This window comes from Sus scrofa, chromosome 14 (assembly GCF_054392235.1).
Source record: "Sus scrofa isolate SSC_HxYL_T2T_F1_AM1 chromosome 14, Sscrofa_HxYL_maternal_Yorkshire_Landrace_v2.0, whole genome shotgun sequence".
Lineage (NCBI taxonomy): Eukaryota > Metazoa > Chordata > Mammalia > Artiodactyla > Suidae > Sus > Sus scrofa.
The window spans coordinates 163,466,651-163,486,408 of NC_139396.1; the positions used below are offsets into that span (position 1 = coordinate 163,466,651).

At 64.7% G+C, this 19,758-nt stretch overlaps 1 protein-coding gene across 6 annotated transcripts in view; it reads left to right on the top strand.

Moving 5' to 3' along the window:
* The window catches only part of INPP5A (inositol polyphosphate-5-phosphatase A), a 159,155-nt gene that overhangs the window by 129,130 nt on the left and 10,267 nt on the right, over nt 1–19,758 (top strand). For 5 of the 6 annotated variants that reach the window (XM_003133237.7, XM_005671580.4, XM_084995414.1 and 2 more), the window contains exons 10-12: nt 9,754–9,849; nt 9,935–10,009; nt 16,599–16,672. In XM_003133237.7, the coding sequence (XP_003133285.2) occupies nt 9,754–9,849; nt 9,935–10,009; nt 16,599–16,672 (245 nt within the window). Of the gene's footprint in view, nt 1–281; nt 2,309–9,753; nt 9,850–9,934; nt 10,010–16,598; nt 16,673–19,758 lie in introns of those variants that run through there. The other variant, XM_084995417.1, reaches the window with a different exon arrangement.

Genomic DNA, 19,758 nt, shown 5'->3' on the forward strand with positions numbered 1-19,758 from the left:
AGCCCCGGACGGGCCTGGCCAACGGGTGGCCCAGTGCCGGTGGATGGGAAGAGGCCAGCGCAGAGGCGGGACAAACACCGCAGGAAAGGGGGCTGACCCGCTGTTCGGTGCGAGCGGGGCTTCGGTTTCCACAGTGGGTGCCGAGCGGGGCGCCTGGCTGCAGGGGTGGCGTGGCCGGGGTTCCTGAAGGGTTGCGGCTCCCTTTCTGTCCCGGGGCCGACTGAGCACCCTGGCGCCCTGTGTGGCTGCCATTCCTCATGCCACGCTGTCCCCTCTCCCAGCCCTGCTGCCCACAGTTTCTCTCGTGAGCAAAGCAAACCAACAGGCAATGGTTTTTATGCCAAAGGAGTGGAACGTGGTTTTTAGCTTGGAGTGAGTTTTAGGACCCGTGGGTCAAACGAGGACATAGTCCTGGAGTGAAAGACTGTCCCCCTCGGTGCCGCCATCCTCGACTGTGTGCCGGGAGCCACGAGGCCACAGCAGCCCAGCCCTGGACTGAGAAGCAGGACTGACTTGGAAGTAGGTCAGGGCCCTTGCCTTTCCCAGCGCAAGACCCTGTGGTTCCTAAGCAGCGCAGGCGGGCCGCGCGGCGTGTGCCGTCCAACCGCGCCCTCGCACCCGGGTGTCAGCCCCGGGTCGCCGTGTTGCCTTTGGCTTCAGACACACACAGCCGATCAGGCCGATGGTCATGAACTTCCCGTGTGTGGAGTCACCACTGCGGACACACTTGTGCCGGGTGGCTCCTGTGTCATGTTTAATGTTCCGACCTGCGCCAGCATCCTGAAGCTGCCGGAACAGTGAGCACAGACGAGGTGGCTGAAGCGAGGTCTGGAGGCAGATGTTTGAGGTCAGGGGGCAGGGCCGGGGGACCCCCGGCGTTGGATTCGCCTGCCCGACATCCAGGGGGAGCTGGTCTCAAGAACCTGGACCGGCCACGCACGTCGAGGCCCCTTCGCGGAGAGGCCCCGCGCTGAGGTCTGGGTGGACGAGACCCCGCTTCCTGGCAGCGCATGGCTTCCTCGGGGCTGAGTGCTGCCGACTCAGGAAACGGCCTGGGCGGAGCTGGGTCTGAGCTGAGGGCGGCTGTAGAAGGACCCCCGTCTCTGTACCCTGTTCAGTAACGGTCACTCGACTGCCCGTTGAGCCCGGGGCTTCTCAACGCCCCGGAAGCACCTCTTGGGACAGCAGAGCCTGCTGGCTGCCGGGGCTCTTTGAAGGGGCTTCTGTCTGCAAAAGCAACTTAGAGGAACTGTGGAAACCAGAGACTTTCTCCAGATGTTCCTGAACGGCTGTAAGCGGGAGGCCACAGCGGTCAAGTCCTCGAGAAGACGGCCGAGGAAAGGTGTCCGGGCAGGCGCCTCGCTCCTTTTAAATTTCCTCCCAAGTGAGCGTTTGGTGACGACGAGATGCGACGCCTCGCGGGGCCGCCGCTTCCTGCTACCCGCATGGCCTCACGTGGGCGCGTCCCAGCTGTTTGGGGAGCCAGGGCTCCGGCTCTGTGCACAGTCCGCTCCCTGCACGGCACGCCCCGTGTCTCCCCAGGTGTTGGATCCCGAAGGCGCCCAGCTGAGACACCCGCAGTGTAGACTCCGGGTCCAGCCTCCCGTGTGGCACAGTTGCATCACCTCTGCCTGGACCACCGTGCTTCGGGAGCGCTGACCTCGGGCAGTCTGGAAGGTCAGCATCACAGGTGACCACAAGCGTCCCAGCAGCACTGCAATGGCGCAGGTCAGAAGGTCTGAGGCGGCATCGTGATGGGGGCCCGGGACCCCCGCTGGCCGCGTCTTGCAGAAATGCCCGCATTACCTTGTCTGGAGGAAAGTCGAGGTTGCCCGTCGTGACAGCCGGGAAGCCAGCAGGGCTGGGCTCTGGTTTTCATTGCTGAGCGCCCGCCAGTGCCCTGGGCCTGGGGTTGCCCCGAGGACATCCCTGCTCCTGGGCACGATCCCGCCCTGCCTCGCCTGGCGTGTGCTGCCGTCACCGAGCTCCTGAGAGATCCCGCAGGGCAGGCGGGTCCTCCCCAAACCGCGGCCCAGAGGCAGCCTCCACCAGTCCTGGGGGCAGGGAGCTCCAGGGCGAGGTGGGGACCCTGGTCCTTTGCGGCGGGGGACAGTGAGGGACGGTTCCGGGTCCCGGGCCCTCTTGCCGGGCACCCGCCTCAAAAGGAGGTGCTGTGTGCAAAATGAAAGACAGCTCTCGTCTCAGATGCAAATTAATACAAACATGCTGGCCAAGCAGAACTGAGAAGACGGTCCTGTGATCAGATTTGGTGCTGCTTAAGCCATAATTAAAACACACACAAATTAAACACAATTGTCCCGTGCCGTCTAATGGGCTGTGCCTCCCAAACTAATTAATAACGCAGCCTTCGGCTCAGCCGTGCTGGCGGGATCCTCAGAGGGTATGTTTTCTGTCTTGCGCGGTGGCCCTGGCAGCTGGGGCGCTCAGCTGGCCAGTGACAAAGAGTGACAGCAGTGCCAGGCGCGCCTGTCTCCGCGGGCCCGGCCACGCGCCCACCTGCCGTCCGTCACCACCGACAGCAGCGGTGATGGATGCGTTTTTGGAGGCTGGTGGCTGTCGTTAAAAACCAGTTGCCGATTACTGACAGGTCACGTTCAGGTGCCAGCGCAGCCTGTCGGGGACGAGCCGGGCCTGTGAGGACGCTGGCTTCTCAGTGGCCGAGGTGGTCCTGGACGCTCACGTTCACGGGTGCCCAGGCGGGGCCCCGACAGCGAGGGTCCTGGTACTGACCACACCTGCCTCGGAAGAGGATGCCCGGAAGGCACTGCAGCAGCCGCCCTGCGTCCCATCACTGGCCAGGAAGACTGCGGCCAGGCTGCCCAGCGGCCCGAGCCCCTGCCCCAGCCACAGGCGCTTTCGTCACACAGCCTCCCGGCCTCTGGCCACACCTGCCCTTTCACTTTTCTGATGAATGTCTTCTTTGGAACCAGGGCAGGGCCTCCGGAGTTCGGGGCAGGGTCTGTCCTCAGAGGCCCAGAGGTCCTGCTCAGTCACAGGGCAGGTGACAAGGGTGGGGCCCAGGCCCCCGCCACCCAGCAGCTCTGAGCCCTGGTGTGCCCGTGGACGGCTGGGGACGTTCTGGAAAGGCTGAACCCGGAGGGTGGCAGGTCCCCCTTCCGGACCCACGGTGACGGTCCAGTCCTGCTGGACACAAGGCTGGGAAAGAGCCCCGCTTGTTCCCTCGAGAGAAATGGGTCCTGCTCCCCTGGCCCCAGTGCTGGGCACAGGGTTGGGTTTGTCCAGCAGGCCGCGTGCGGGCGCTGCCGCCTCTCCGTTGGCGGGTGGGGAGTTGGCGGCAGCGTCTTGGAGCGGAGATGAAAGGGTCTCTGTGGCCTGCTGTTCCGAGGCGCAGCTGACAACACAGAACAAAGGACGAGGGCTCCCGTGATGCTGACACGGCCTCCCAGCAGCGCTGCCCAGGGTCCCGCCCAGCGATGTCAGCGCCTGCCGGCCCCCGGACTTGTGTGCTTACAGGGCTCAGACTCAGGAAAGCCTTTGAAAAGATGGGGTTCACGCAAAGCCAGAAGCAGGACAGTCACCCCGTGGCACTTTCCTGTGAAAACCTGACGTGGCCGCTGCCACCGCTCAGCCCTTGGTCCCCGGCCCAACCAGGGCGGCCGTTCCCTGGGCCCCGCAGGCCGCCAGGACCCTGAAAACCCGGGAAATCGTCACCTGCTGAGCCCCCTGAGGACGCGGTCCCTGCGGCCCGCTGAGCGGGGAGAAGTGGGGGTGGCTCTTTGCTGTCTCACAGGCGCCTGTGCTGGGCCCGCCGTGTGCAGCCGAGAGACAGACGCTGCCCAGCGGCCTCTGCCTTCACCGCACGAGTCCGCCCACCTCAGGGCGGCAGCCTCAGCCCAGCCGCCTGGCCTCAGACTGGCCCCGTGGACGTGGCGACCTCCTGGGCCTCGGGCCCAGCTCAGGGGGCGCTGAGGGGCCGAGCCAGGGCCAGGCACCCCAAGGCTGCCCCTTTCCCGAAGCTGCATGTACACGTGTGGGTGCACATGCCTGTGCACGCCTGTGTGGGTGTGCGTGCGTGCGTGCAGAGGAGGCTGAGTCCTGGCCAGGGCCCATGCGGGGCCGCGTGTCCCTGCCCTGGGTCAGGCCCTTTCTGCCTCGGGCTGAGTGGCCCCGTCTCTCCCTGTGGGGCTCCCACCACAGCCTGTTTCCCGGGCACTGTGGGCGCTCCCAGCTGCGGCTCTGTCTACCCAGTGCTTACTTCTCAGGCGTGGCCCGTGTCCTCCCCCGCCGCCCCGGGTAGGGGTCAGAGGGTCCCGCAGACCCAGTGCTTTCCCGAGGAGCCACAGGTTAGCACGACCGAGGCAGGTGCTGAAGCCGCCCATTCGGAGCGTCCGGGAACTGAGTCGGTGACTCTTCTGCTCCTCGGACGCCTCTAGGACCGGAAAAACGTCCGTAGATGGTGTGGCCAAGGCCAGCCTGTCTCTGGGGAGCGATGGCGGACCTCCAGGGCACGGGGCTGTCTGTCTCTGTGCTGCCTTCTGCCAGTGTTAAACCTGGGGAGTGGGCTCCAGCTCTGTTCTGAGGGGCAGCCTTTCACCCCTAGACTCCGAGGGGGCGCTCTGGGCGGCCTGCGTGGGCCCCGGCCCGGGCGGGTGGCCGCAGCTTGGGGCCTGGAGGCCTGGGTCTCCTTCGGGGCTGCATCGCGTGGGCCTCCTGGAACTCCAGCAGGACGCAGGCCGTGTTCGCCGGTCCCGGCAGTCGCCTTTCTCTGGAGGCGGTTCTGTTTTCTAGAGTCTTGAAAAATATAAGGATTTCCCTCTAACTGGTTCGAAGGAGAACCGTGTAGAGACGTCGCGTCTTTCTCCTTCTTGGATTCTGCGCTGCGTGAGGGTATCGATGGGAGTTTTGTTTGTACACCTTTTAATTTTTAGACATTTTTACACCTCGACTTGAACCGAAAGTCGCAGGCCGGCGGAAGAGCCGAGGGCGGGCTGGCTTTGCCCGGGCCCCTGTTGCCGAGTTTTCAGTGAGGAGTTTTCCACGTGGGTGCCCAGCACCCCGGCGCTCAGTGCCGAGGCCCGGCCTCGCTGTCATCTCAGTGACGTGGCCCCGAGCTCCTGCAGTGCCAGTTGTGGGCCTCGGCCCGGCTCTGCTGGACACACCGCACAGAGGTGGCGGGGCATCTGCGTGCGTGGGAAGGAGAGGCCCGTTGTAGTGCGGCTTCTTTACCCAGGAGCGGGCGCTGAGGGGCCGTCCTTGGGGCGGGGACCTCTCTGTGCACCTCGGAGGCTGAACGCTGCTGGCCCGGGCAGGTCTCCAGCCTCTGCCCCCAGGAGGCGCAGGCACCCAGGCTGCGGCCCTCGACGGCACCAAGCCCCCTCGCCCCCCCATCCTGCTCTGTTTCAGCAGCAGCAGCAGGTGGATGAGCTGCGGGCAGTGGGACCCCGCCTGTGGTCTCGGGCGTTTCTCGCACAGGGCCCGGCAGGGCCGCATCCCCCCCGGGTCCTAGGTGCGCGATGTCCTCACGGGTGTCGGCTGCCCCTGCCCGAGTCCTCAGCACGGCCACGCCCGTCCCGGCCCTGGGTGGAGAGCCGGGAAGGTGGCTTTTCTTGCACGGGCTTCTCCTTCCAGCTTCTCCGAGTCGGTCCTCCGAGCACACGGTGGCTGAAGAGAGGACCAGCGCCACGGCCAGTCGGCCCCCTTTGTGCCCTGGCTTTGTTCCCGATTTCATGCTATCAGAGGGCCTGCATGTTTTCCTCCGCGAGGCTGACAGGGGATGAAAGCTCCGGAGCCGGGTCGCGCGCCGAGGGCGGCCGTGGAGGGCGGGGCGCGTCCTGGAGCCCACCCACCGCCGCCCGGCCTCCCCTCCTCCCTGGCCCCGGGTGTCAAGGAGCATCGGCGAACCCCCGGGAGTCGAGGAGACGCTCCGATTCCTCTCTCAGCCTGAGAAGGAGGCTGGTAAAGGGCTGAACCTGGGGCTGGCTCGGCGCCCCGTGCTGCAGCCCTGGCGCGGCGGGCAGGGAGCGGACGCTGCTCTGCGTTTCCAGAACACGTCGCGCTGCGAGTGGGGCCACACGGAGCCCGTCCCGTCCCCTCACTTGCGGGCGAGCCCAGCAGTGCCGGGCCTGTGTCCAGTCCCGCTGTCCTTCCCGGTGCCCAGCGCGTCCAAACGGAGGCCAGGCCCTCGGGAGCGTGATGCCACCACTGGGACAGGATGGACCCTTGCCGGGGCTTGGGTGCTTCACAACCTCAAGAAGCCCCTGTTTTGATTGTTTTCATTTTAAGGCTGTTCCACTTTCGGTCTGATGGAAAAAAATCAATCCAGCCCCCAAGGGGGCCCCAGTCCACTGGGGAGCCGAGTGCTCTGAGCAGCGGACGAAGGCCCCCGGTTTCGGTGCCCGCTGGCCACCCACGCCCTTCACGCCCAAGGGCCTGGTCCCCAGCAGGTGGGCCAAGGGAATGCAGACCCCGGGGGCGCGATGCCCTTGGTCTCGCTGCTCCCTGCTCTCTGGGTCTGTTCTGTGGTGCGGGCTTTTCCGGGAGTCGAGGCAGAAATGGGGTTCACAGCGTTACGTCCTTCCAGGGTCTCAATTTGAAAACCGGGTCCAATTCTGCTAGGAACACTCTAGAATATTTCCCTCGATACCTGCCTGTGTGGTGTCTGAATTGGGGGCCAGACTGGCTTTGTGTCCGTCTGACCTTTGAACCTCCTTGCTCCGTGCGCAGAGGGAGGCGAGGGGCGCATTGGGGTCGGACGCTCCCCATGCCTTCAGCAGCCCGGCAGGCCCCCAGCTGAAGTCAGGGTCAAACCTTGCCTCACCCTTTGTGCAGCCCGACAGGTGACAACGACCCTGCTCATTGTCCCCGAGGCCTGGTGCAGATCTGGGGTGGGGTCAGCCGGGGCCAGAGGGGGAACGGGCCAAGGTCAGGAGGCCTCAAGGATGAATCTGCACGCGGGTCACCCAGCAGTGTCCACCCCAGGCTGGGAGCTGGGGCTGCCGTTCCCTCTTGGAGCAGGGGCTTCTCAGAGGCTCCCTGAAGGCCGGGACATAGCATCTGTCCCTGAGAAGGTACAGGGCTCCCGTGGCCCCTCTGGCTGCAGGAAGGGTGTCCGTGGCTCCACCAGCACCTTCTTTGAACCAGAAACAAAAGTAGCCATCAGGATAGATGGGGAGTTAGCGACGTCGCCGCAGTGGGATTCAGTTTCGGAAGTGTCCCCTGCACCCCGCCTCTCTTGTCTGAAGTCCTCGGGACCCTGAGAACATGAAGGTCCAGCCCTGACCAGGCGCACCCCGCGGTCAACGCGGGGGAGCCCCGCACCTGCTGACCGCAGCCTGGCCACGTCCCTGGTCTGTTCCTCCCGGCGCCGATGCCCTGGGATGTGGAACGCGTGGCAGCACCTGCACCCGGGCCTTAGACTCTCTCCAAGCTCTGAGGGACCCAGACACCCCTGCACACTCGCACGTCAAGGCTCCTGGCTCCGGTGGTGAGGGACCCAGATTCGGGTCCTCGGCCTGCAGACCACAGCAAGACCAGGTCCTGCTAACTCAGAACGCGCTTCCAAAGCAGCCACTTCCGTGTTTTCTCTGGGGAGGAAAAGATAAGCCCAGGCTGCTCTGGTTCTTTCTGCCTCTGAGGAGCAAACAGACCCATGGGGCCTCTGGGTGGGCCTGTGCTCGTGGGGCCCCCGACTTTCTGTCCCGGTCACCCAGGAGCCCCGCGAGGCCGGCCGTGTCCCCTCAGGTCTCCTCCCCGCCCGCCATCCACGCCCTCCCCTCCCCAGCGCCTCTCCCCACCTCTCAGCCTGCCACCGGCCTTCGCCTGGCAGGCCCCCCGACACCCCCAGGTCCTCGCACACGCTGACCACAGCCCTGCCCTCCTGTCCTGGCCTACGTGGGGTCCTCTGGAACCCTGGGGGACGTGTCAGCAGGGCTCCTGGGGGCCCCAGGTGCTCAGTGTAGACAGAAGCCGGTGTCTGAGATGGAGAACTGGATCTGGAGCCTGGCAAGCCGTTGGCAGATACAGTCAGTTGCTTTTTAATACCTGCCTCCTCTTGCAGTGGATCTTCAGGAAGTGGTAGCTTTTATCTGCCGTTTAGAGACGTAGTGGCTACAGTACGAACACGGCCCACGTGCTCTTCCCCACCGCAGCCCAAACCTTACCGCCCAGAACCTGTGAACGCACTTTCCATCTCGCCCCAGGTCTGAGGCCACCGCATCCCCCAGGCCAGGCTTTACCCAGGTCCCCCGGAGGCAGAGTCCACGCGGGTTTTCCTGACCAGCCCCGGGCCGAGCCCAGGGCTCTGGGTGCGGGTGTTGGCTGAGGGTGCCTGCCCCTCCCCCGCAGGCGGCAAAGGCTCCGCCGGCAGGTGCAGAGCGGGCTCTGTGAGGCCCGGGCACACGGGACTTGCCTGGGGGACCCAGAGGCTCTGTCTTACAGTTTTGGAGCTGGTTGGAGGGGTCTCTGTGGGTCCTGAAGGAGCAGGGCCACCCACGGGTCTCTGGTAATCAAGTGGCCGTAGACCTCGGGGACCCTCAGGAAACACCAAAAACCACCCTTCTGGGCCGACGCCAGTGCCCGGGTCGGCCCCACAGGTGCCCATCCTTGGCACCGGTCGTCCCGTTAGTGCCCAGGGGAAACCCTGGGCTCCGCGTGCCAGTAAGACAGTGATGGGCCCCCTTTCCCGGGCCCTTCGCGCGGCTTCGCATAATGAAATAAATCTTAGGTGCCTTTTTCAAAATAGCATTTGGGGAATTTTTTTCTCCTTTGAAAAGAGCCAAACGCCTAAGCAGGCGAGCCGGAAAGGCCCTGGCCCGGGAGTTTCTGCCTGAGCGGTCACGACCGCTGATTGAAAGGCCAGGGGGGAGGCCTGGACGCCCGGCCTGATCCCTTTAAAAGCCGGTGAATGAGGTGGCTGGCGGGTGTGGGAGAAAGGGCCAGAGGCACGCGGAGGCCCTCCGTGGGGCCGGCTGATGGGTTGTTCATCCTTCGGGAGCCCGCCTGAAGTGGCGAGATAAAGCCATTTTTTAAAAAGTTTCCAGCAGATGCCTTTGGGAGAAGACCATGACTTTCCTGAATCGGCCGGGAGCCAGGAGGGCGGCCCCAATCACCCAGGCTCCCCATTCACCCGGCTTAAGCCACTTAAGCTCATTAGCATCTGGATGGAGCCGGCCTCCTCCCGAGGACTGGGCAGGGTGGCCCCTCTGCGCTGGCTTGTTGGGCGCTTGTCCTAATCCGCGGGTTTGAAGGCGGCCAGACTGACTCGTGACGCTTGAGTCCAAAAGCCACTTTGGGGCTTGACCTGATTAGCCGCCTGTGCTCTGAATGTCAATGCCCGTCCCGAACGGGCACTGTGGCCCCGCCGGGCAAGGCGGCCCGAGGGGCTCTGCCCCTGCCCGCGAGCGCGGCCTCCGAGCCCGGGCTCCACCGTGGAGTGACACACGAGGCCCCTCCGAGGGGTTTTTTTAGTCAAGATTTTAGTTGTTCTGTTGCAGTGGTCTTTTAAAAAATAATAACGAAAGCTCGTCCTTTTTAAAAAGACAGCTCTGCTAATGTGTAATCGACACAAACACGGGGCGTGGGGTGGGCCTGCAGGTGGCACTCCCGCATTTGGGCGCTGCCGCCTCCCTGCCCTGGATCTGTGGTCCCACAGCCTCCGGCCGCCTGGAAAGGGCAGCGTCGGCGAGGGGTGGGGGGAAACGAGCTGGTGGCTTCAGGGGCCGCGGGTGGGCGGCGGGCCGGAGCCCTCCCTGAGTGCCCGCCTCGTCTCCCCAGACCCTCTGCACGAAGGCTACCATGCAGACCGTGCGGGCCGCCGACACCAACGAGGTCGTGAAGCTGATATTCCGTGAGTCCGACAATGACCGGAAGGTGAGCGTCCGCAGGTGCGGTCCGGGCGGGGGTGCGGCCGGCCCCGCTGGGGGCCCACCTGCTCTGACGGCCCCTCCCTCGGCAGGTGATGCTCCAGCTCGAGAAGAAGCTCTTTGACTACTTCAACCAGGAGGTTTTCCGGGACAACAACGGCACTGCGGTGAGTCCTCTGTCGGACCGAGGCTGTGCCCGCCGCTCTGGGGGGACACAGTTCCCCCCCCACCACGGCTCTGGGGGGAAGCGGCCCCCTCCTCCACGTCCTCAGACCCGCGCTCTCCCGGTGCTGTCACCACCCGGGGCTCGCGTTCTGAACCTCCCCTCCCCTCACTTCTCCCCTGGGCCGGCCCCTGGGTGCATCCTGCCGCTGCCCAGGCCGTGCCACCCGCCTCACCACCCCTGATAGGCAGCACGGCTCTCGGCACTGGGGCCCCTCCCATGTGAGAGGCAATAGACGGGCGCTGTGGGCACAGAGCCCCTGGTTCAGGGCCAGCCCACAGAGCCCGGCTTCCTTCGGAAAGAGGAGAAACCACTGGGAATTTGGGGGGCACGTCTGTGCATGCGTGTGCATGTGTGCAGAGTGACATACGTGTGAACTGGCAGCTCAGACCCCCTGGAGAGCGCGGGCCCCTGCGGGGCGGGGTGCAGGGGGGGCGGCCTCCCCTCGCCGGTGCCTGTTTCTCTCACTGAACGACGGCTGGGCCTGCTTTTGACACTTGGGTTGTGCTGTGAGCGAGCTCGGACCCGCTGCCCGTCTCCGCGGGGCCCCAGCCCAGCAGGGGCCATTTCCAAGCCACGACAGGACAGTCGTTGGCCAGCCTGCTCCCAGTCTCCCCCAAATGTAAGAACAGTCTCTTTTGAGCTGCCTGGAGCCAGCTGTGCCCCCACGCCCCCTCCCCCAGGGCCTTGTGGTCCTTGGCAATCCTGGCCCTGGGCAGCTGCCTGCAGGCCCCCGAGGGCAGGTGGGGACACCTGTGGGCAGCCTCACCCACGCCCAGGTGGGCACCTGTGTCTTCCCTCCCCCCAACCCCTGGGCCTTGCTGCCCCCTTCCCCCCTCCCCCGTAAGGGGCTGCCTGTAGCTTTATCCTCATTTCCAGCTCCCGGTCACCTCACCCACCTGCTTGCCACCAAGACTGTGGTCCCCAAGGGACATCTGTATCCCAACGGCCAGGGGTGGGCCTGGGCCTGATGCCTGCACCCCTCGAGGGTCAGCTCCCCGGGCCCCTGCCCCAAGCTCAGCTCTCTGTGCCCTGGGGTGGCCTGGGCACCCACTGGGCCTTGAGTGTCCAGCTCTCGACCCCTCTGTCTCGCATCTGCCTCGGGCCCCTCTGTGCACTGGGTGCTCGGCTGTGCCTCGGGGCGTGGGAGGGTCCCCAGGTCTAGGCCTGGAGACTGGGGCGTCGGGCTGCCCGCAGACCCTGCCCGTCTGTGTGCCTGCTTTGGCTCCACTGCGTAGAGCCCGCCAGCCCCTGCCTACCGTTCTGTCCTCCCCCGGGTAGCATAGCACCCACCAGAGCCCCCACGTCCACCAGCCCCTGGGCCTGGACCCCTCCACACACCTGCATCCACCCTCCCTCCTCAGGTGTCCCCCTCTCTGTCCCCTTCCTGCCCCTATGTGCCCCCCTGGCCTGGAGCCCGTCCGGTCAGGCCTCAGCTCCCAGGCCTTGGCCACTTCCCGCCATCGTCAGGTAAAGCCTGGGCCCCTGACCGCCGCCTGGCTTGTGAGCGCCCTGAGTCTCGTACAGGCCATCACCCCCTGGACACCCGTCCCCTCAGCCAGTTTGCTTCTCAGCTCCTCAGGAGCCTCGGGTCTGGGTGGCGCTGTGTCCGGGCCGTGCCCACGCTCACACTCAGACGCCTGCGGTTCCCCTGGGCCGGAGGCTCCTCAGGGCGCGGCTGCATCCCACTGCCATCTGCCCGAAGAGGGTGGTGTCCTGGGGCCTCAGCACCTGGGGCAGGTTTGGGGACGCGCTGCCTGTGCCCAAGTCGGGGGCGAAGTGCCAGCCCCGCCCTGGGCAGCAGGAGAGGGCCCGGCGGGATGGGCCGTGGGGGCCCCGCCCTGAGCGGCCACCAGGCAGGCAGACGGCAGGGCCGCCCTGGTGAGAACAGTGGCCACAGGGAGTGTGGTGCTGCGGCAGCCGGGGGCCAGAACGTTCCGGAAGGAGCCGGGAGATTGATGAGAAGGAAGTTCTGTCATTGGAGGGAGGAAACCCTGGGCCTGGGGGGCCGTCACGTGGGGGTCCCGAGCCCCTGCCACCCCACCCCCGCCCCGGGTGAAGTGTGCCCCGCGCGGGAGTTACAGGGTGTTACGGAATTTATTCACCACATGGAATCGTGGTTTTTCAAAGTGGAGGAATATTGGTTTGAACGTCTGGGAGAACTTTTGAGTCTGACTCTCACCTGAAAAGATGTAGCAGCGTCGAAGCAGACAGGTTTCCACACGGGTTTTTGGAAAGAGCGTGGCCCCCACCTGGTGTCGGTCGGGAACCTCCCGGGGGGGACGGGGGCTCTGCCTCCGCAGGCCCCTCCGGGCAGCTCGGCCCCACGCGGGAGACAGGTGTCCAGACCCACGGGGTGGGGGGACGACGGGCGGCCTGACGAGCCCCCTGAGGGCTGCTCACCTTCAGGGGGGCGCCTGTGGCAGGAGGATGCAGGCCGGCCGCGGCCCCAGATCCGCCGCATCCTTGACCAAGCCCCGGTCTTGTTCCCGTCTGACAGAAATTTAATTCGAGCTGGCTCTGAAAATAATTATTGTGTTTTAAGAGCAGTAATCATTGGCCGGGACGTGATTGAATGTGTCCATGCTTATTGACTTTTTCTATGATTTATAGCTTTGTTTAGTCGATATTCCCATCGAAATTGTATAATTAATTATAAGTGTGGCTGTCAGAGCCGCAGGATGGAGTGCCCTGGCGAGGATTTGGAGAGATTAAATTTTCCGCGGCTGTCCCAGGGCAGGGCTCGGGAATTTCACAGCGGTGGCCTGTTGGATGGAGAGGTTTTCTGTGTGTTTAGCAACTGCTCCAGCTCGGGGCACATTGATTTTCCGGCCTCTTTTTCTTTATCAGCGCCGTGTCTCTGCAGTAACAGAGGAATTCGTGGGCTGGGGACAGCTCCTGACAGGTACATATGAGCGGCCGGCTGCTTTATCATTGTCCACACACGCCCCGCGCTGTTTTTCACTTTGTAATCAAGAAGAATGTTTAAGATACATGTGAAATGGGTTATCATGTTTGTGAAAAATCTCAAAGAGATACAGATTACCATCTCAACAGAAACGCAACATCACTTCTAATCAGAAACATCTCAGCGCTGGCGTTTGGCGGCAGCAGCCGCGGTCCAGCCCGTCCTTCCAGGGGACGCGTGGCCTGGAGCCCTGGGCGCCGTCTCCTGTCAGAGCCGCTGGATGGCCGGCCCGTCGGGCCCGGGCAGCTCGGCCTGGGGCCCACGTGCGAGTCCCGGCTGTGGGGCTGCGGGGCTCGCCCCCGCCTTCCCGGGCCGGGGGGGGCCAGGAGGCCAAGGCCAGTCTCTGCTGTCCATGGCCTTGGCTGGAGTGTCCGGCACGACCTGCGTCCCGGCAGAGGCTTCGGGAACGCGCTTAGATCAGGGTGGAGGCCCCGCTGCCTTCCAGAGCGCCTCCACTTTCCGCACGGGCAGGTTATCACCCTGAGGGCGGCGCCACCCCGAGAGCCTCAAGTCAGTGCGTGTGGGGCCCGACTGTGCCCCTGGGTCTTGGGCGGGGGGTGGGTGCCGCCCGGGACCCCAGGCTGAGTCCTCCCCGTGGTGGCGCCATTGCTCTGAGCAGCTGACACCTTCCAGATCTTTCCTCCCTTCAACGAGCGGGGGCTGGGGCACCCGCCTGTCCCCTGAACTAGTGTGAGCTAGTTAACTGTCCCCTTAACTCAGAAACGTGAAGACAAGCACGTACGTGGTGTGTGTGGACGCGAGCGGGCATGTGTGTGAATGTGTCCAGTGCCCCTTGCTGGGTGTGCAAGGAGTGGCTGGGCGGCCGTATCTCCACTGAGAGCCCACTTGAGAGAGAGTCGGGCATTGAGGGCGTCCCTCACCCCCGCAGGAGCTTTACAGACCGTCCTTGCCCTTGTGTGAGGTGAAGCACCAGGGCTGCTCTGGGTGAGGAGGGGACCAGGCGGGGGGCCCGGGCTGCAGGGACAGAGGAGCCGCAGGGTGCGGGGAGACCTGCGGGGGTGACCTGGGGTGGGGGCCCAGGTGGGGAGGCGGTGGGCAGGCCCTGCCTCCCGCTGCTCACTGAGGGTCTGTCCCACTGGGTGCAGCTGGCAGAGTGGGCGGGGTCCCGGGGAGGTTTGCTCCTTCTGAGTGAGGCCGGGGCTGATCCAGCCAGGCTGGGCCGGGGAGGCCAGGGCCTGGGAGGCGTCCAGGGCTCGAGGTTGTCCCGGACTGTCCTCAAAGTGTGCGGAAGAGAGTCGAGCGCCTGTCCCAATACCCTTTAAAGGCCTGGCCCCTCGTCCGCTGTCTCGCGTCCCCGACAGCAGCACCACATCACTGCCACCCACGAGGAGTCTGCCGGGGAAGGCCCCTGAAGCCGGGGGTACAGCCCCAGGCACCGAGCGTGTGGAAGGCCCTTCACAGGGGCGACGGTCCGGGTCCGGTGGTCGGGTACTCGGTAACAGTCAGAGGGTGAGATGGTTTACAAATTGTTAAAAAATATAAGAACTAGGAGCTCCCGTTGTGGCTCAGCAGTTAAGAACCCAACTGGGATCCATGAGGATGCAGGTTTGATCCCTGACCTTGCTCAGAGGGTGAAGGATCTGGCATTGCTGTGGCTGAGGTGTCGGTCGGCAGCTGCATCTCCGATTCGACCCCTGGCCTGGGAACCTCCATGTGCCGCAGGTGTGGCCCTAAGTACATACATCCACACGGGTTTTTGGAAAGAGCCTATATATATATATAGGAACTTCTAGAAGCAGAGTCGCTGCCGTGAAAGTCTGCAGGGATGAGCTAAGTGGACACAGCTGGACGGCAGAGCTGGGCGTGGACCCGACGGCGGTACCAGAGCAGCAGGAAGGGACCCGCCAGTGTGACACTCTGTGGACATGCGTGTGCCTGTCACGTGGGGGCGGGGCAGGACGGCCACGTGGACTTGCTGTCTCCAGAGTCTTTCTTTCCTTCTCTGAGGGTCTGGGTTAAGTTTGGGAGACATACAAGGCTTGCAGCATGGCCAGTGAGGCTGGGGCTGGGGCGTGCTCCCCACCTGCACGGCCCCGGGTGCTGGACGCACCCAGTGGGGAAGGAAGCCGTCACCAGCGTTGGGTTCAACAGCCGCCATCCAGGTGCCCCTTCCTATCCTTCCCGGAGGGGCCGGGACCTCCCACAGGCTGCGTCTCCTGGGCAGACGCCCCGCAGCCCCGCCCGCCCCTGGGGGCCACTGTCGCATCCAGTCTGCCAGCGCTCAGGAAGCTTGTCCTCAAGGCAGCCAGCATGAGTGCACGTGTGTCCGTGAGTGTGAGGTGAGGGCATCTCCAGGCACGTGGTCGCGCAGATGCACATCCTGGCGGGACTGGTCCAGGCCCCCTGCTCTTGCTTCACCCTCCCCCAGGACTTCCTCTCCACCTGCCTCCCCAGCCCCTGACTCCAGAAGCTTCCGGAGCCGTCTGCCCTGCTTTTCTCCTGGATACCCGGGCAGGAGATCATTGGTGCCGGGACAGCCAGGGGGCTCTGCGCCCCCTACCCTGTGCCTACCCTTCCCCCTAGTCCCCAGACCCTCCGTCCACCCCCCACCCACCTCCCCGTCCTGCATCCCGCTCCGCCCCCGCCCCCCCCCCCGAGCCCTGGGGTGCCAGGCATGGCCGTCAGGTGGTGCTGGCGGCTCTTAGCAGCAGCTGTGGGCTCGCCCATGGCCCCTGTAGGCTCTTTGGCCTCCAGACCCTGGATGTCCAGGACCCTGCAGGAATGCGTGTGAGCCTGGTTTGTGCAGAAGGAGCTCCGGTTGACCCTCCCACCGGGAGCACCAGGAGCAGCTCCTACGAGGAAGGCGGCCCTGATTGCCGCCGGTGCAGGCGGGGAGGCTGCATGCAGGTGGCCAAGTAGCACCTGCCGCTCAGCGACCACTGTGGACACGAGGCTGCTCACTGCACGCCTCGCGGGTGATGGATGAGGGGCCAGGAGCAGGGGATGTGGCGCGGCTTCCGGGGGCAGCTGGGAGGGGACGTGATTGATGAATGTGTCCCCAGGGTGTGCGTACCAGAGGCCTCTGAAGAGCCCCTCGGGCCAGGTCTGCGTTCAGAAAGCCGTGCTTCCCGCCCCAGCTCCCTGCTGGAGTCTGGCTGCACACGGGCGCGGCCGCCTGTCTGCCCGCACAGGGCTGCCCTTCGCCCTCTCTGACTTAGATTGGACAAAACGGGAGCCGTGTCCCTCCACAGGACACAGCCTTAGGGGCACTGCAGAGGCAACGCCAGCCGCTCTGGCTGCACTGCGTGGTTTCAGCAGTGCGGTGGCCCAACGGCCAGTCAGCAAGGGCAGTGCGGGGTCCGGCACCCAGCAGAGGAGCTGAATCCGGAGCGGGCTTCGTGGCAGAAGACCTATGGGTGCCCCCAGGCCACTCTGGCTGAGCGGCCGTCACCCGGGCAGCACGCACACGGCCCGGGGGGGCGTGCAGGGCAGGGCAAGGCCGGAGCCGCGCGTTTCCCCGGGTACAGCCCCGCCCCCAGGGCTGCCCAGGGTCTTCAGGGGAAGCCACCCGAAGTGACTGTTTTCTTCTGTTTCTCTTCTTTAGCTCTTAGAATTTGACAAAGAGCTGTCTGTCTTTAAGGACAGACTGTATGAACTGGACATCTCATTCCCTCCCAGGTAAGCAACGCCCGTGGCTGGTCCGCAGGTAACTCCTCCTCTGCCCCCCGTCCGGCCTGCCTCGATGCCCTCGGCGCCTCCTGCAGCCTGGGCACGCCCAGCGGGGCCCCCAGACTAATGGACCAGGGTCCCGCCGAGGCAGCTCTGCATTTTGGTCTTTCTGGGGCCCTCGTGGGGTTTGGTTTGGTCTGGTCTTTCTCGTGTTTGAAGCTTTTTCTGTGTTCACTCTGGCATTTACAGAGTCCCTTCTGAGAGGCCGGCCTCAGAGAGCCGTGCGGTAAAGAGAGAGACCCTTAGAAGTGGCCGCTCGGCCACACTCTCGCCCCTCTGGACGGTCACAGACGCCCGTCACAGGCTCCTTTCCCTCTTCCTCCTAGGTCAGGTTCCAAGTAGAAATTCTTATCACTTGGGTGGACACTGGGCCCTGGGCACCTTCCAGGAAGCTTTCGAAGGTGGGAGAGCCTGGCAGCAGCTGCCAGCCAGGCTGAGGGCACCGCGGCCCCCACTTCTCTGTGTCAGGCCTGGCAGCAAACGCATCAGTCCCCCACAGAGGGTGCCAGGTGGCCTCCACCCGTGAGGGTGACCCCGTTCCTGTGCCTCGCTTCAAGCGGCCAGACGTGTGGGGCTTGGAGGGACCCCCACCCCCGTCCCCTGCACGTGGAACCTCTGTGGCGGTGCCCTTCCTGCCTTCGGGCAGCCAGGCGTGCAGAGCTTGGGGGCAGCACCTGGGCCAGCGGCCAGAGAAGCAGGGGCTGTGGGCTCTGCTGGGCCCTCGGGCGCCTAGCTGGTTCCAGAGAAGCCGACAGCCATGAACCGGGGAGCGGCAGTGCGTCCAGGGCGCTGACGCTGTGTCAGACTGCAGTGGCATGTGGATGACAGCACCCCAGCGGCAGCCAAGGATGTCTGGGGGGTACCGTTCAGCCCATCCTCCTGAGGGCGGTGCCGGGGGTCCCGAGCGGCCCTCCTGCCCTCCAGCTTCCAGCGCACCTGCCAAGGCTGGGCTGGGGGGCTGCCTGGAGGAAGGAGGCCGGGTGCCAGGAGCAAATGCGGGGCCTGGAAGGTGCGGGCAGGACGGGCTCACCAGGACCCGCAGGACCTCGTGGCCAGTGCTCAGGTGGCTGAGGGACAAGCTTTTCCCCTCCCGCCCCCCAGTGGCCCAGAGGCTGGCAGGTCCAGCGCTGGGCGGTGTGGTCCGAGAGGCCCGGGGTCGGTGGTCCCACGGACCCACAGGACCCCGGGGAGGTGACTGGACCCAGGCCTGCGAACCCCCACTGGAAGGTGGGGGGCTTTGGTGCAATTGCGGGGAGCTTCAGGGAGTACCTGGGTGTTCAGCAGGGTGCCTGGGGCAGGCTGTGCCACCCAGAGGTGACCTGGACTCAGCTGGGACGCACCTGCCTTAGGGTGTGACTGGCTTGCGTGGCAGCGGAATGGCCCCAGATGTCCCACTCTCGTCCCAGGACTGGGGAGGCCCTGGTGACCTGGTGGGGAATGCGCCCTCACGCTAGGGGTGGCCCCCGGGGGGAGGTAGGCAGAGGGTGGGCCAGCGGCCAGCCTGAGGGGACCAGGCGCGGGAGGCACTGGCGCCCCCACTCCCCAGTCTGGGGTCAGATGGCCTCCCTTTCCGGGGCTGAGGAGAGAGGTTTTCTGAGACAGGAACCAGGAGCCGGAGGTGGGGCTGTGCAGACGAAACCCTCGCCTCTCAGATCCGCGGCGCAGCTCACGGAGAGAAATACATCCCCCCTCTCAGCCCAGGCACACAGGCTTGCGGGCCAAAGCCCCCAAGCTCGTGAGGCCTTTCCCCCAGTGCCCCGCCGTCCACATCCGCCCCCCACCCCCCCCCGCCAGTCTTCCCCTCCCCCACCGCCCTGGTCACCCTCCCCCACTGCCGGGGCCACACCCCTTTGGCCTCTGGCATCGGCGTCTGCCGTGTTTGTGACCATCAGGGAGGTCACGTGGGGTCTGGAGAGATGCTCCAGACCCTGGGAACAGTGTCAGCGGAAGCAGGGCGATGGCAGGAACAGAGGCTACAGGTGGAGTCCTCCGGGAAATAAGTGGTCGCGGGCGCGTTGCAGGTGTGCCTCCGTGTCCAGGAGCAGGAGCTCCTGCGCCCATGTGCGTGGGGTGTGCACAGAGAGCTCTGCACAGGTCACTCACTCGTGTGCATGTGTGCACGGATGTGGGCACTACACGGCGTGAGTGACTGTGTGTAGCTGCGTGTGTTTAGGGGTGTGTGTAGGTCTGTGTGTGCACCTGTGATGTATATATGATCAGACTGTAGACTAATCACGTGTTTCTGCAATGTGTGGGTTTGCACATGTGCATAGAGTGTCTACATGTGTGTGGATGTGCCCAGTGAGTGGACGTACATTGTGTGGGTGTACACGTGTGTATGCAGAGTCATGTGCACACGTGGCTGTATGTGCACACATGTAGGCATGTGGGTGTACGTGCATGGATGTAGTTGTGTGTCAGGTGGGGGTGGAGTGGGGTGTGCACATGGGCCTGTGTGTGTGTGTGTGAAAGAGAGAGTAGGAGAGTATGTACAGGTGTGCGTTGTGTAGCTGTGGGCATGTGCGTGGCGTGTGTGAGCACGTGCACGTGGGGGGAGCACCTGTGAGCAGATAGGTGTTTGCATGGGGTATGTGCGTGGGTTTGTGTGGTTTGTACTCAAGTGCACATGTGAGCATGTGTGTTTCCTGGGTTTATGCACAGGCATGTGCGTTGCCAGGGGGCTGTTGCCTGGGTGTGTAGATGGGTGTGTGTACTGCCTGGAAGTGTGCATGGCTTGGGTGTGTGTTGCCTGGTGGGGGGGGCGTGGCCTGGGTGTGTGTATAGGTGAGGTGTTGCCTGGGTGTGTACCCAGGTGTACATGGCCTGGCTGTGTTGCCTGGGTGTATGCATTGCATGGGTGTGTGCATGTGTGTGTGTATAGGTGGGGGTGTTGCCTGGGTGTGAACTTGGGGTCTACTTTATACGAGGGGACCATGGGGGGTATCTGCGCCACTGCGGGCTGAGGGCGTGTCCCATGGAGGCAGCGGGACATCCGCCTGGCGTGGTTTCCCTGCAGACCCTCCCGTTTCTCTCCG